The sequence below is a fragment of the Lagenorhynchus albirostris genome, chromosome 4 (assembly GCF_949774975.1).
Source record: "Lagenorhynchus albirostris chromosome 4, mLagAlb1.1, whole genome shotgun sequence".
In the NCBI taxonomy this organism is placed as follows: domain Eukaryota; kingdom Metazoa; phylum Chordata; class Mammalia; order Artiodactyla; family Delphinidae; genus Lagenorhynchus; species Lagenorhynchus albirostris.
In genome coordinates this window covers 86,423,674-86,440,505 of record NC_083098.1, presented here as the reverse complement: position 1 = coordinate 86,440,505, position 16,832 = coordinate 86,423,674, and the positions used below count along the sequence as shown (strand labels likewise).

At 38.9% G+C, this 16,832-nt stretch overlaps 1 protein-coding gene across 1 annotated transcript in view; it reads left to right on the top strand.

The window, feature by feature from the left end:
* Positions 1 to 16,832, top strand: part of NWD2 (NACHT and WD repeat domain containing 2) — a 202,430-nt gene that overhangs the window by 100,921 nt on the left and 84,677 nt on the right. Inside the window, exon 3 of the mRNA XM_060147319.1 lies at positions 12,447 to 12,563. Coding sequence (XP_060003302.1) covers positions 12,447 to 12,563 — 117 coding nt within the window. The remainder of the gene's footprint in view (positions 1 to 12,446; positions 12,564 to 16,832) is intronic.

Here is a 16,832-nt window from a genome sequence, read left to right as displayed (position 1 = left end):
TACAGTTGTCTGTGGTATTCTCTAATAATCCTTTTATTTCTGTAAGGTTAGTAGTAATGGCCTCTTTCACCCCAGATTTTAGGAATTTGAGGTTGTTTTTGTTTCTTTTGGTGAATCCAGTTTTATCCATTTTGTTGATCTCTTCAAAGAACCAATTTTTGATTTCATTCGTTTTTTTTCTCTATCATTTTTCTATTCTGTTTCATTAATTTCCATTGTAATCTATTATTTCCTTCCTTCTGCTTGCTTTGGCTTGCCCTTGATGCTTTTTCTATTGTCTTAAGTTAAATTATTGAAATATTCATTTATAATATAGGTGTTTACAGCTCTAAGTATGGCTTTACCTACATCCCATAAATTTGCTATGTTGTATCTTCATTCTCACTCATCTCAAAGTAATTTTTAATTTCCCTTGTGATTTCTTCTTTGATTCATTGGTTATTGAGGAGTGTGTTAATTTCCATCTACTTATGAATTTTCCAAGTTTCTTTCTATTATTGATTTCTAGTATCATTGCATTGTGTTCAGAGGACATACTTTATATGATTTAGATCCACTGAAGTTTATTGATGCTTGTTTTATGATCTAACGTATGTTCTCTCCTGGAGAGTGTTCTATGTGAACTTGAGAAGAATGTATATTATGTTGTTGGGTAGATTGTCCTAAGACATGTTAGAACTAGTTCATTTACAGTATTGCTACAGTCTTCCAGGATTTTGTTCTTCCCATTATTATATATTTAAGTCTCCAACTATTATAGTTAAATTGTCTATTTCTCCTTCATTTCTGTCAGTTTGTTTTTCATGTATTTTAAGGCTCTGTTCATTGCATATACATTTATAATTGTTACATCCTCCTGATGGATTGACCCTTTTATCATTATAAAATGTCCCTCTTCATCTTTAGTTATATTGTTTTAAAATTTCTTTTGTCTGATATTAGTATATATTTGTCTGATATTAGTATAGGCCCGTGAGCTTTCTTATGGTTGCTGTTTGCATGATAAATCTTTTTCCATCCTTTTTTTGAAATATTACATTTATTTTAATACAAATTCTCTTACATATATAGATTGTTTTATTGATTTTTGTCTATTGTCATGCTGGTTCTACACTATAACACTTTCAATTTTTAAGTGAATTTTTAAACATTTTTATTGCAGTATAGTTGACTTACAATGTTGTGTTAGTTTCTGCTGTACTGCAAAGTGAATCAGTTATACATACACATATATACACTCTTTTGTAGATTCGTTTCCCATGTAGGCCATTACAGAGTATTGAGTAGAGTTCCCTGTGCTATACAGTAGGTCCTTATTAGTTATTTCATATATAATAGTGTGTATATGTAAATCCCAATCTCCCAATTTATCTCTTCCCTCCCCTTACCGCCTGGTAACCATAAGTATGTTTTTCTACATCTGTAACTATATTTCTGTTTTGTAGATAAATTCATTTTTACCTGTTTTTAGATTCCACATGTGAGTGATACCATATAATATTTGTCTTTCTGTCTCACTTCACTCAGTATGACAGGCTCTAGGTCCATCCATGTTGCTGCAAATGACATTATTTTGTTCTTTTTTATGGCTAATACTGCACTGTATATATGTACCACATCTTCTTTATCCATTCCTCTGTTGATGGATATTTAGGTTGCTTCCATGTCCTGGCCATTGTAAATAGTGCTGCAGTGAACATTGGGGGCACATGTATCTTTTCAAATTATGGTTTTCTCTAGATATATGCCCAGGAGTGGGATTGCTGGATCACATGGTAGCTCTATTTTTAGTTTTTTAAGGAACCTCCATACTGTTCTCCATAGTGGCTGTACCAATTTACATTCCTATCAACAGTGCAACAGGTTTCCCTTTTCTCCACACCCTCTCCAGCATTTGTTTGTAGATTTTTTGATGATGGCCATTCTGACTGGTGTGAGATGATACATCATTGTACTTTCGATTTACATTTCTCTAATACTTAGTGATATTGAGAATCTTTTCATGTGTTTATTGGCCGTCTGTATGTCTTTTTGGAGAAATGTCTATTTAGATCTTTAGCCCATTTTTTGATTGGGTTGTTTGCTTTTTTGATATTGAGCTGCATGAGCTGCTTGTATATTTTAGAGATTAATCCCTTGTCAGTTGCTTCATTTGCGAATATTTTCTCCCATTCTGAGGGTTGTCTTTTCTTTTTACAGTTCCCTTTACTATACAAAAGCTTTTAATTTGGTCCCATTTATTTTTGTTTTTATTTTCATTAGGAGGTGGATCAAAAAAGATCTTGCTGTGATTTATGTCAGAGTGGGGTTATTTTAAGATTTCTTTTTGATGTGGGCCATTTTTAAAGTCTTTATTGAATTTGTTACAATATTGCTTCTGTTTTATGTTTTGGTTTTTTTTGCCTGTGAGGCATGTGGGATCATAGTTCCCCAACCAGGGATTGAACTGGCACCCTCTATGTTGGAAGATGAAGTGTTTTGTTTTTTTTTTTAAACATCTTTATTGGGGTATAATTGCTTTACAATGGTGTGTTAGTTTCTGCTTTATAACAAAGTAAATCACTTATACATATACATATGTTCCCATATCTCTTCCCTCTTGCGTCTCCCTCCATCCCACCCTCCCTATCCCACCCCTCCAGGCGGTCACAAAGCACCTAGCCAATATCCCTGTGCCATGCGGCTGCTTCCCACTAGCTATCTACCTTACTACGTTTGTTAGTGTGTATATGTCCATGACTCTCTCTCGCCCCGTCACAGCTCACCCTTCCCCCTCCCCATATCCTCAAGTCCGTTCTCCAGTAGGTCTGTGTCTTTATTCCTGTCTTACCCCTAGGTTCTTCATGACATTTTTTTTCTTAAATTCCGTATATATGTGTTAGCATACGGTATTTCTTTCTGACTTACTTCACTCTGTATGACAGACTCTAGGTCTATCCACCTCATTACAAATAGCTCAATTTCGTTTCTTTTTATGGCCGAGTAATATTCCATTGTATATATGTGCCACATCTTCTTTATCCATTCATCCGATGATGGACATTAAGGTTGTTTCCATCTCCAGGCTATCGTAAATAGAGCTGCAATGAACATTTGGTACATGACTCTTTTTGAATTTTGGTTTTCTCAGGGTATATGCCCAGTAGTGGGATTGCTTGGTCATATGGTAGTTCTATTTGTAGTTTTTTAAGGAATCTCCATACTGTTCTCCATAGTGGCTGAACTAACTCACATTCCCACCAGCAGTGCAAGAGTGTTCCCTTTTCTCCACACCCTCTGCAGCATTTATTCTTTCTAGATTTTTTGATGATGGCCATTCTGCCCAGTGTGAGATGATATCTCATTGTAGTTTTAATTTGCATTTCTCTAATGATTAATGATGTTGAGCATTCTTTCACGTGTTTGTTGGCAATCTGTATATCTTCTTTGGAGAAATGTCTATTTAGGTCTTCTGCCCATTTTTGGATTGGGTTGTTCGTTTTTTTGTTATTGAGCTGCATGAGCTGCTTGTAAATTTTGGAGATTAATCCTTTGTCAGTTGCTTTATTTGCAAATATTTTCTCCCATTCTGAGGGTTGTCTTTTGGTCTTGTTTATGGTTTCCTTTGCTGTGCAAAAGCTTTGAAGTTTCATTAGGTCCCATTTGTTTATTTTTGTTTTTATTTCCATTTCTCTAGGAGGTGGGTCAGAAAGGATCTTGCTGTGATTTATGTCATAGAGTGTTCTGCCTATGTTTTCCTCTAAGAGTTTGGTAGTTTCTGGCCTTATATTTAGGTCTTTAATCCATTTTGAGCTTATTTTTGTGTATGGTGTTAGGGAGTGAGCTAATCTCATACTTTTACATGTATCTGTCCAGTTTTCCCAGCACCACTTATTGAAAAGGATGTCCTTTCTCCACTGTACATTCCTGCCACCTTTATCAAAGATAAGGTGTCCATATGTGCATGGTTTTATCTCTGGGGTTTCTATCCTGTTCTTTTGATCTATTTTTCTGTTTTTGTTCCAGTACCATACTGTCTTGATTACTGTAGCTTTGTAGTATAGTCTGAAATCAGGGAGCTTGATTCCTCCAGCTCCGTTTTTCGTTCTCAAGATTGCTTTAGCTATTCGGGGTCTTTTGTGTTTCCATACAAATTGTGAAATTTTTTGTCCTAGTTCTGTGAAAAATGCCATTGATAGTTTGATAGGGATTGCATTGAATCTATAGATTGCTTTGGGTAGTAGAGTCATTTTCACAATGTTGATTCTTCCAATCCAAGAACATGGTATATCTCCCCATGTATTTGTATCATCTTTAATTTCTTTCATCAGTGTCTTACAATTTTCTGCATACAGGTCTTTTGTCTCCTTAGGTAGGTTTATTCCTAGATATTTTATTCTTTTTGTTACAATGGTAAATGGGAGTGTTTTCTTGATTTCACTTTCAGATTTTTCATCATTAGTGTATAGGAATGCCAGAGATTTCTGAGCATTAATTTTGTATCCTGCTACTTTACCAAATTCACTGATTAGCTCTAGTAATTTTCTGGTAGCATCTTTACGATTCTCTATGTATAGTATCATGTCACCTGCAAACAGTGACAGCTTTACTTCTTCTTTTCCAATTTGGATTCCTTTTATTTCCTTTTCTTCTCTGATTGCTGTGGCTAAAACTTCCAAAACTATGTTGAATAAGAGTGGTGAGAGTGGGCAACCTTGTCTTGTTCCTGATCTTACTGGAAATGGTTTCAGTTTTTCACCATTGAGGATGATGTTGGCTGTGGGCTTGTCATATATGGCCTTTATTATGTTGAGGAAAGTTCCCTCTATGCCTACTTTCTGCAGGGTTTTTATCATAAATGGGTTGAATTTTGTCGAAAGCTTTCTCTGCCTCTATTGAGATGATCATATGGTTTTTCTCCTTCAATTTGTTAATATGGTGTATCACGTTGATTGATTTGCGTATATTGAAGAATCCTTGCATTCGTGGAATAAACCCCACTTGATCATGGTGTATGATCCTTTTCATGTGCTGTTGGATTCTGTTTGCTAGTATTTTGTTGAGGATTTTTGCATCTATGTTCATCATTGATATTGGCCTGTAGTTTTCTTTCTTTGTGACATCCTTGTCTGGTTTTAGTATCAAGGTGATGGTGGCCTCGTAGAAGGAATTTGGGAGTGTTTCTCCCTCTGGTATATTTTGGAAGAGTTTGAGAAGGACAGGTGTTAGCTCTTCTCTAAATGTTTGACAGAATTCGCCTGTGAAGCCATTTGGTCCTGGGCTTTTGTTTGTTGGAAGATTTTTAATCACAGTTTCAATTTCAGTGCTTGTGATTGGTCTGTTTATATTTTCTATATCTTCCTGATTCAGTCTTGGCAGGTTGTGCATTTCTAAGAATTTGTCCATTTCTTCCAGGTTGTCCATTTTATTGGCATAGAGTTGCTTGTAGTAATCTCTCATGATCTTTTTGTATTTCTTCAGTGTCAGTTGTTACTTCTCCTTTTTCATTTCTAATTCTATTGATTTGAGTCTTCTCCCTTTTTTTTGATGAGTCTCGCTAGTGGTTTATCAATTTTGTTTATCTTCTCAAAGAACCAGCTTTTAGTTTTATTGATCTTTGCTATTGTTTCCTTCATTTCTGTTTCATTTATTTCTGATCTGATTTTTATGATTTCTTTCCTTCTGCTAGCTTTGGGGTTTTTTTGTTCTTCTTTCTCTAATTGCTTGAGGTGCAAGGATAGGCTGTTTATTTGAGATGTTTCCTGCTTCTTAAGGTGGGCTTGTATTGCTATAAACTTTCCCCTTAGAACTGCTTTTGCTTCATCCCATAGGTTTTGGGTCATCGTGTCTCCATTGTCATTTGTTTCTAGGTATTTTTTGATTTCCTCTTTGATTTCTTCAGTGATCACTTCATTATTAAGTAGTGTATTGTTTAGCCTCCATGTGTTTGTATTTTTTACAAATCTTTTCCTGTAATTGATATCTAGTATCATGGCGTTGTGGTCAGAAAAGATACTTGATACAATTTCAATTTTCTTAAATTTACCGAGGCTTGATTTGTGACCCAAGATATGATCTATCCTGGAGAATGTTCCATGAGCACTTGAGAAAAATGTGTATTCTGTTGTGTTTGGATGGAGTGTCCTATAAATATCAATTAAGTCCATCTTGTTTAATGTATCATTTAAAGCTTGGGTTTCCTTATTTATTTTCATTTTGGATGATCTGTCCATGGGTGAAAGTGGGGTGTTAAAGTCCCCTACTATGAATGTGTTCCTGTCGATTTCCCCTTTTATGGCTGTTAGTTTTTGCCTTATGTATTGAGGTGCTCCTATGTTGGGTGCATAAATATTTATTTACAATTGTTATATCTTCTTCTTGGATCGATCCCTTGATCATTTTGTAGTGTCCTTCTTTGTCTCTTCTAATAGTCTTTATTTTAAAGTCTATTTTGGGGCTTCCCTGGTGGCGCAGTGGTTGAGAGTCCGCCTGCCAATGCAGCAGACACGGGTTCGTGCCCCGGTCCGGGAAGATCCCACATGCCACGGAGCGGCTGGGCCTGTGAGCCATGGCCGCTGAGCCTGCGCGTCCGGAACCTGTGCTCCGCACTGGGAGAGGCCACACCAGTGAGAGGCCCGTGTAACGCAAAAAAAAAAAAAAAAATTAAAAAAAAAAAGAGATTAAAGTCTATTTTGTCTGATATGAGAATTGCTACTGCAGCTTGCTTTTGATTTCCGTTTACATGAAATATCTGTTTCCATCCCCTTACTTTCAGTCTGTATGTGTCTCTAGGTCTGAAGTGGGTCTCTTGTAGACAGCATATATAAGGGTCTTGTTTTGGTATCCATTCAGCTAGTCTGTGTCTTTTGGTGGGACCATTTAGTCCATTTACATTTAAGGTAATTATCGATATGTATGTTCCTATTCCCATTTTCTAAATTGTTTTTGGTTCGTTATTATAGGTCTTTTCCTTCTCTTGTGTTTCTTGCCTAGAGAAGTTCCTTTAGCATTTGTTGTAAAGCTGGTTTGGTGGTGCTGAACTCTCTCAGCTTTTGCTTGTCTGTAAAGGTTTTAATTTCTCCATCAAATCTGAATCAGATCCTTGCTGGTTAGAGTAGTCTTGGTTGCAGGTTTTTCTCCTTCATCACTTTAAATATGTCCTGCCAGTCCCTTCTGGCTTGCAGGGTTTCTGCTGAGTGATCAGCTGTTAACCTTATGGGGATTCCCTAGTGTGTTATTTGTTGTTTTTCCCTTGCTGCTTTTAATATGCTTTCTTTGTATTTAATTTTTGACAGTTTGATTCATATGTGTCTTGGCATATTTCTCCTTGGATTTATCCTGTATGGGACTCTCTGTGCTTCCTGGACTTAATTAACTATTTCCTTTCCCATATTAGGGAAGTTTTCAACTATAATCTCTTCAAATATTTTCTTAGTCCCTTTCTTTTTCTCTTCTTCTTCTGGAACCACTATAATTGGAATGTTGGTGCATTTAATGTTGTCCCAGAGGTCTCTGAGACTATCCTCAGTTCTTTTCTTTCTTTTTTCTTTTATTTCCACTATTTTATCTTCCAGGTCACTTATCCGTTCTTCTGCCTCAGTTATTCTGCTATTGATCCCATCTAGAGTACTTTTAATTTCATTTATTGTGTTGTTCATCATTGTTTCATCTTTATTTCTTCTTGGTCCTTGTTAACTGTTTCTTGCATTTTGTCCATTCTATTTCCAAGATTTTGGATCATCCTTACTATCATTATTCTGAATTCTTTTTCAGGTAGACTCCCTATTTCCTCTTCATTTGTTAGGTCTGGTGCATTTTTATCTTGCTCCTTTATCTGCTGTGTGTTTTTCTGTCTTCTCATTTTGCTTATCTTACTGTGTTTGGGGTCTCCTTTTTGCAGGCTGCAGGTTCGTAGTTGCCGCTGTTTTTGACGTCTGTCTCCAGTGGCTAAGGTTGGTTCAGTGGGTTGTGTAGGCTTCCTGGTGGAGGGGACTAGTGCCTGTGTTGTGGTGGATGAGGCTGGATCTTGTCTCTCTAGTGGGCAGGTTCACGTCTGGTGGTGTGTTTTGGGGGTGTCTGTGGACTTACTATGATTTTAGGCAGCCTCTCTGCTAATGGGTGGGGTTGTGTTCCTGTTTTGCTAGTTGTTTGGCATAGGTTGTCCAGCACTGTAGCTTGCTGGTCGTTGAGTGAAGCTGGTGCTGGTGTTAAGATGGAGGTATCTGGGAGATTTTCACTGTTTGATATTATGTGGAGCTGGGAGGTCTCTTGTTGACCAGTGTCCTGAAGTTGGCTCTCCCACCTCAGAAGCAGAGCCCTGACTCCTGGCTGGAGCACCAAGAGCCTTTCATCCACATGGCTCAGAATAAAAGGGAGAAAAAGTAGAGATAATTAGTAGAAGTATGAAGAAAGAAAGAAAGGAAGGAAGGAAGGCAAGAAGGAAAGAAAGGAGGTAGGAAGGAAGGAAGGAAGGAAGGAAAAGAGACAGAAAGAAGATACAGTAAAATAAAGTATAATAAAGTTATTGAATTAAAAAAATTTAGAAAAAAAGATGGATAGAACCTTAGGACAAATTTTGGAAGCAAAGCTATACAGACAAAATCTTACACAGAAGCATACACATACACCCTCACAAAAAGAGGTAAAGGGGAAAAAATCATAGATCTTGCTCTCAGAGACCACCTCCTCAATTTGGGATGATTCGTTGTCTAAAGGAGGGAAGGAAGGAAGGAGGGAAGGAAGGAAAGAAAGAAAAGTATAATGAAGTTATTAAAATTAATTATTAAGAAAAAAATTTTAAAAAAACCATGGACGGATAAAACCCTAGGACAAATGGTGGAAGCAAAGCTATACTGACAAGATCTCACACAGAAGCATACACATACACATTCAGAAAAAGAGGAAAAGGGGAAAAAATCATAGATCTTGCTCTCCTTCTCGATGATTCGTTGTCTATTCAGGTATTCCACAGATGCAGGGTACATCAAGTTGATTGTGGAGCTTTAATCCGTTGCTTCTGAGGCTGCTGGGAGAGATTTCCCTTTCTCTTCTTTGTTCTCACAGCTCACAGGGGCTCAGCTTTGGATTTGGCCCTGCCTCTGCGTGTAGGTCGCTGGAGGGCGTCTGTTTTTTGCTCAGACAGGACGGGGTTAAAGGAGCCGCTGATTCAGGGGCTCTGGTGCACTCAGGCTGGGGGGAAGGAAGGGCACTGCGTGCGGGGCGGGCCTGCGGCGGCAGAGGCTGGCGTGATGTTGCACCAGCCTGAGGCCCGCCGTGCGTTCTCCCGGGGAAGTTGTCCCTGGATCCAGGGAACCTGGTAGTGGCGGGCTGCACAGGCTCCCCGGAAGAGGGGTGTGGAGAGTGACCTGTGCTCGCACACAGGCCCCTTGGTGGCGGCAGCAGCAGCCTTAGCGTCTCCTGCCCGTCCCTGGGGTCTGCGCTTTTAGCCGTGGCTCGCACCCGTCTCTGGAGTTCCTTTAAGCAGCGCTCTTAAATCCCTCTCCTCGCACACCAGGAAACAAAGAGGGAAGAAAAAGTCTCTTGCCTCCTCGGCAGTTGCAGACTTTTCCCCGGACTCCCTCCCGGCTAGCCGTGGTGCACTAACCCCTTCAGGCTGTGTTCACGCCCCCAACCCCAGTCTTCTCCCTGCGCTCTGACCGAAACCCGAGCCTCAGCTCGCAGCCCCGCCCGCCCCGGCGGGTGAGCAGACAAGCCTCTCGGGCTGGTGAGTGCCAGTTGGCACCGATCCTCTGTGCGGGAATCTCCCCGCTTTGCCCTCTGCACCTGTTGCTGTGCACTCCTCCGCGGTTCCGAAGCTCCCCCCTCCACCACCCACAGTCTTCACCCGTGAAGGGGCTTCCTAGTGTGTGGAAACTTTTCCTCCTTCACAGCTCCCTCCCACTGGTGCAGGTGCCGTCCCTATTCTTTTGTTTCTGTTTATTCTTTTTTCTTTTGCCCTACCCAGGCACGTGGGGAGTTTCTTGCCGTTCGGGAGGTCTGAGGTCTTCTGCCAGCCTTCAGTAGGTATTCTGTAGGAGTTGTTCCACGTGTAGATGTATTTCTGGTGTATCTGTGGGTGATCTCCGCGTCTTACTCTTCCGCCATCTTCTGCTCCAGCCGGAAGACGAAGTCTTAACCACTGGACTGCCAGAGAAGTCCGCCAAAGAGTGTTCTTCCTGTGTTTTCCTCTAATAGTTTTATAGGATCTGGCCTTACATTTAGGTCTCTAAGCCATTTTGAGTTTATTTTTGTGTATGGTGTTAGGGAGTGTTCTAATTTCATTCATTTACATGTAGCTGTCCAGTTTTCCCAGTGCCACTTATTGAAGAGACTGTCTTTTCTCCATTGTATATTCTTGCCTCCTTTGTCATTTTTTCCATTCTTTTAACCTTTTTGAATCTAACGTGTACTCCTGTAGAAGTATATAGTTGGATCTTGTTTTTATCTAGTCTGACAGTCTCTGTTTGGACTTTTTAAACCATTCACACTTAATGGTATTATTGACATAGATTTACTTCTGCCCTTTTACTTTTATTCTATATGTCTGTCATTTCTGTTCCTCTATTCCTCTTTTACTTCTTTGCTTTGTGATATGTGAATATTTTCTAGTTTAACATTTTAATTCCTTATAGTGAAAAAATCATTCATTTCTGAGTTATTTTCTTTGTAGTTATTTTAAGGCATATACATCTTAGTTAGTATAAATCATAGGTAGATTCTGATAATTCCAGTGAGCTATAGAAAGACTACTCCCATATAGCTCTATTCCCTTTTGTGCTATTATTATTATATATGCAACATCTAATAAGTTACAGTGACATAATTATTACTTTATATAATTTTATGTCACAGAAGATGTGAGAGGAATAGCAGTTGTATATTTATAGCTTTTGTTACATTAACTTTCATTTTTACCATTTCTGTTTCTCATTTATTCTAAATCCTACATTTCCTCAGATATCAAACAGTATCAGCCACAAGGACGGGGACCAGGTTCTGTGTATGGTTGTTAGTTTGTGCATGACACAACTAAGTTACCATTCACATTGCAGATTTGTTTGAGAGTTTATTGGCAGATGGCCAAAAATGGACTTGTTCTAGTAATTTCAGTATCTGAGGTTCAGTAAATTACAGTTCTGTCCAATTAAACTTCCTGTGATGGTGAAGTATTCTATATCTGCATTTTCCAACATGGGAGTCAGTAATCACATGTGACTATTGAGCACTTGAACTGAATTTTTAATTTTAATTTATATTTAGTTTTAGATAACCACAGCTAAGGGCTCTCATAGTGGACAGTCAAGTTATAGTCTCAGATGTCCCTCTTTCTTAATATTGTGATTAAACCTTGTAAAGTAGATTAAAAGAAAGAACCCCAAAATCAGTGCTGATAGTTTCATATGTTATAAAACTCGTGGACTGAGCCACGGGAATATTTTTTTAAAGAAGTTGTTATATCTCTGTCAGCCATCTAAAAACTCAAATGCAGATAGACGAAGATTTGATACAAACACACTTGTGTGGGGCATTGGCCAGGAGATGGAAAGTATACAGAGCACTTGGGGCACAGTGGGGGACCCCACGCTCTGTGCCTACGTCTCACTGAATGCCATGCAAACAGCCAGTAAGGAGGAGAGGTTGTTTTTTCTGCTTGTGGGAAATAAAGGAAAAGAAGAAATCTTCAAAGCTACAATTAGAAACATTTAGCTTATGCAGACAGCAATTGAGTGAAAGGAATGAAACCCATTCTGCTCTCCATAGCAAATTTTTCAAAGAGTGTACTTGTAAAAGCTTTTTACAGACTCTTTCCTCATCGTCTTTGAAGTAAGGAGATAGAGGATCCTATTATCTTCACTTCTCAGTGAGGCATACCTTTCATTGTTTTCCATACATGTTTTTTCAGATATGTATTAATGAAAGCTAAGCTGCTTAGAGATAAGATATAAACAAAATGTCTCTGTGGGATAACAGGTTTCTTTTCCTATTTTTATTTTTTACAAAAATGTAGCTATTTAACTTTGGGTCAGTATATGTCAATGCCCATTATGGTTTTCCCTTCTCATATTGAGACATAACAGTAAAATTATACACTGTTATTTGTCTCCGATAATGTAGTAACTATATCCCAGCTGCTTTCAGACTTCTGAAATCCTGTTACCATTTCAATATAATGAAAGCCTGAATTGCAAAGCCTCTGATATTTAACATTTCATTTTCTCTGGGGCCATGTCAACAGTATAATCAGGAACAAAAAAAAATTATAGTGTTCATCCCCAAACCATCATGGGATTTTAAAAAAATACCTCTTTAGATTGATCTTAAAAATCATTTTCCCTCTGCAAGGGAAAACATGCTCCAAAGAGAAAAGTTAGAAGTCACATTAGGCTTTTATATTCACAGTATTAAGCTACACATCAATTGATTTTTCGCACAGGTGAATTAACGCTGCCTCCTCCATTGGTCCCCAGGTCATAGATCTGTACTGGGGAATTGATGAAGATGAATGGGACAGCCCTGAGCTCCAGAAGACCCGCATGAAGCTCCTGGAGGATTGTTTGAAAACTTCTGCAGGTCCATGTTTTGTTGTGGGTATAAAAAAAACTTAATGCTTTCTATTGTAGATGAATGTGAGAATTCTTGATTTGTGATTCTTAAGGGGCTTTTAGAATGGGGAAAAAAACCTTGCTTTTCTGTATTTATTTAAAATTCTTAAACTGTCTCCTTGCCCTCAATGTGTGAGGACAAAATCCTCCCCTTTCCATAAGAAGCACTGCAAATTAACAGTGAATAATTTGAAGTGGTAATCAAAGGATTGACTTGGGGTTGACAACAATTTCCACAACACCTTGTGATCAGCAGTAAGGCTTACTGTGTTAGTCCTCCAATAATTATCCTAATTTTCCTTATATTTTATCATGTAGTATTCTATCCTAGTATCTGTTTCTCAACATTAGAATTTCTGGCATATTTTTTTAAATACTGTGGCAGAAACATTGTTAAAGTAAACATATATATGGTCTCAGATCCGCCAATAGGAATTGATACCCTCTGGAAAAAATTTGTTTTTGCAGTGATTTTTCAGCTAGAGATGTTGAACAGGAATATTATTATTAGTTTGTCATTATTTTCTTATTATTAGTTTGTCATTATTTTCTAAAGAATATCCACTCCTCTGTGTAAACACAGTGGTGGTAAGAAGCAGGTCACTCTATGGCGGTGATGTGCAAAATCACTGCCTCAGTTTAGCTGAAGAGAAAGACCTTATCCTGAATCCAAACAGCTCCTACCAATTGATAGGGAAGTTGGCCCTTTCGACACAGGATGTTCTGAGGCTGACTGTTAAAATTACTATGATATGAAAATGTCATATCTTATATTTAAATGCTAGGTTCAGTGTATCAATAAAAGTTTTTAATATTTATTTGCATGTCCATCTATATTCAACTCCACATAAGATGTAAAGTACATAAAGTATGTGGATAAATTATTCATTTATCAACCAACTACTTACTGAATGCTGTTCTGTGCCAGGGGCTGCTCTTAGTGCTGGGGCAAGTTGACCCATATGAAATGGTCATTTTTTTAGGCCAGTTTCTTATGATTTAATGTTAGAATTGAACTAAAAGGTAAGACTTTCCACCCTCATGGAGCTTGTGTCATTATGTGGGGCTAAGAGGAGAGGGCAGGCAAAAATCAAAGAAATAAGTAAAATAAACAATAATCAGATGGTGACAAGAGCTGTGGAGAAAAATACAAAAAGGAAGGAGGAAAGGGAAGAGCAGTGAGGGGAGAGACTTCTAATTTTCCATAGAGTAGATGGAGAAGGTCTCACTGATAAGGTGACTAAGGAGGGAAGACAGGAGGAGGGACAGGGAAGAACCGACTGGATATTCCAGCTCAGAGCTTTCCAGAGAGAGGAGTGGGGAACATGCTTGGCAGGTTTAGGGAACAGGAAGTAGGTGGGTGTGCCTCAAGCAGTGCGAGCAGAAAGGGAGAGTGTGGGACTGGAGGCCACAGCATGGGGTTTGCCATCTTGAAGTTGGCTGTAAAGATTTTACTTGCACTTTGACATGAGAAGCAGAGTGCGTTGAGCAGAGGACTGAAGAGATCTGACTCATTTTAAAGCCTACAACTGCTGGTGGTCAGACAGAGGGCAGAGCATGAAGAAACCCATTAGAAAGCTAATGCAATATGCAAAACAAGAAGTATACATGGTTGGAGGCGGGTTGAAGAATGGACATCTAAAAACAGTGTCTTGTGGTCTAAACAGACTGCAGAAAGTCCTGAAATCCATACAGATATACAAAGAGCTAGTAGTGGAAGAGGAATTAAGACTTTTTCCCTGAGTCTGAGGATAGAACTAGACCAGTGGGTGGAAATTACAAGGAGACAGATTTTTGCTCCAGGTGAAGATGATAGAGTCTATAGCTTCCTCTCAGGTTTTGGGGTCACAGATAGCTGGGTATGACTGACGTTTCACAGCTGTGGGACACGGGAGGAACTTCTTTACCATTCTGAGTCTTGGCTTCCTTCTATAAAATGGAGATAATAGTTACTTGCCTCCTGGGGTCTTTCTGGGGATGAAATGAATTTACAGGACACTTTTACTTATTTGTTGTTGTAATCATTATTTCTCAAAACTGTCTATATTATGGGTGATGCACTCAGTACAAAGTTTTCATCAAACTAGAGAATACAAATCACTCTGGCAGCGGTGCTGTAGGAGAGATTCAAACTTTGGAAGACAAGTTAGACCGGATTCCATCATGCTTAGAAAGCCAGATTTAGGAAGCATAAAGAGCTATGTGTATGTCCTGGGGCATCTCTATTGCTATGATCTCCATAGCTTTATACTGATCCAGCCTCAGAAATTCAGGAATGAGAGAGACATTCTCCTTTTATCACCCTGTAGTGTGTCATACCCAAACTAAAATTAGTCATGGCCATTAATCCCTATAATTTACTGGTAAGGGAATGAATAAAGACTTGCCAAGTTCATGCAGGCTCTGAGAGTAAAGGTTAAGTGATAGAACATCAGTAACCACTGAGCTTAAACAAATCATTTATCCCTCCTTCTCTTCCCTGTTACACGTTGAAACTCAAGGCAACCACGATAAAACCCTGTGGACAGAGTCAGGATTATTCACCCCAGTGATCCTAAATCACGGAAGGTTTATTTCACTGCTAATAGGAGAAAGCACGCCTCTCATGGCCTTTCCTGTTGTAACTATGGTAACAGCGGGCATATGTGTGTCGCTTTTAAGCTCCGGTTTCCTTGCACACTGCTCCCTTGTGACATTTCTACAAGTCATGATGACCCCCTGGGCTGCAAAGCATGGCATATTACTTCCCTTAATGCTGAAGTGTTTGGCAAGAAAATTCACCATTGCTGAATGAAAAAAATGTTTTTATATCTTCAAAGCCTTCACAGATATTAGCCCTTATGTTAGTTACAAATTCAGTACCAAACAAAGCTTTCATTTTAAGTACCCAGGGGATTGAAGTCCAAAGGGAAACATAAGCGTTGTATGCACATGGCTCTTTTCAACTTCATTTCCTAAAAGTTGTCCTTTGAGATATGGCCTGAGGTCCTAGAGACATGCAGGCTGTGCCTGCTAATCCCAGACAATTCTTTGTACGCATGCTTTTGGTCAAAAGGATAGAGTGATAGAGTATGGTACCTGGACACGTGTCCAGTTTCACTCTCAGGATTAACTTGGGAGATGTATCACACAGAAATACATCATCTCTACTGAGGAAGAATAGCATTTGTAGACATGTGTTTAGAGGAAGCCTCAGACAGTGGGAAAAACACAGAATTTTTAGTTTACAACTGGAGTTAGAGCCCTAGTTCTGACAAGGCAGCTCACCAACCTCACCACACTTTAATTCTCACATCCATAAAATGGGAAAAAATAACAGTAAACTAAATGTTGAAGAAATATCAAAGGTTTGTTGTGGAAACCAAATGTGATGATGTATGTGAGAGTTTTTTATAAACTATAAAGGGCTACACAACCATTAGTTATTATTAAATTGTGATTTCAGTTATTTTCAAATGAGAAAAAAATGTTTTTATTCATACTGGGCATTTATGTGGCACTGGAAAATTTTCCCTTTGAGAAGGGAAAATGTTGATGATAGCCTCAATGTAGAAAGTGTTAAGTCTTGATTCAGACAAATATTAAAGGGTTTTTTAGTTCATTCATTCATTCATGGCTGTGTTGGGTCTTCGTGGCTGTGTACGGGCTTTCTTTAGTTGCGGAGAGCAGGGGCTATTCTTTTATTGTGGTGCGCAGGCTTCTCATTGCAGTGGCTTCTCTTGTTGCAGAGCATGGGCTCTAGGCACGCGGGCTTCAGTAGTTGTGGCACACGGGCTTAGTTGCTCCATCGCATGCGGGATCTTCCCGGACCAGGGCTTGAACCCATATCCCCTGCATTGGCAGGCGGATTCTTAACCACTGTGCCACCAGGGAAGCCCTGGGTTCATTCTTAACATTGTCAAATGTAGAGCATATACATTAATTTGCTGAAATTTACTTAGTAAGACATTAATCTGCTCCCAAGGAGGGTTTTTGACCATGATTGGAGTAAACAGGGAGACAGTTCACAGTTGAGTCCAAACTCACTATCTGTTTCTCCTTTTAAGTGCAGAGAATTGCCTCAGCCTTCGCAAAGTGTGGAAACTTTAGCAGAATCTTTCCCCCACCAGTTTGTCCCACCCACTTAGTTCATAAACAATGCTTATGAAGGGGAGAAGAATTTGCCTGTTGGAGAGAGCAGATTCCAGGTACATGCTACCTATACCATCCCCATTTCTCTTCACAGTGTGCATTTATGGGGAGAGGGGAATT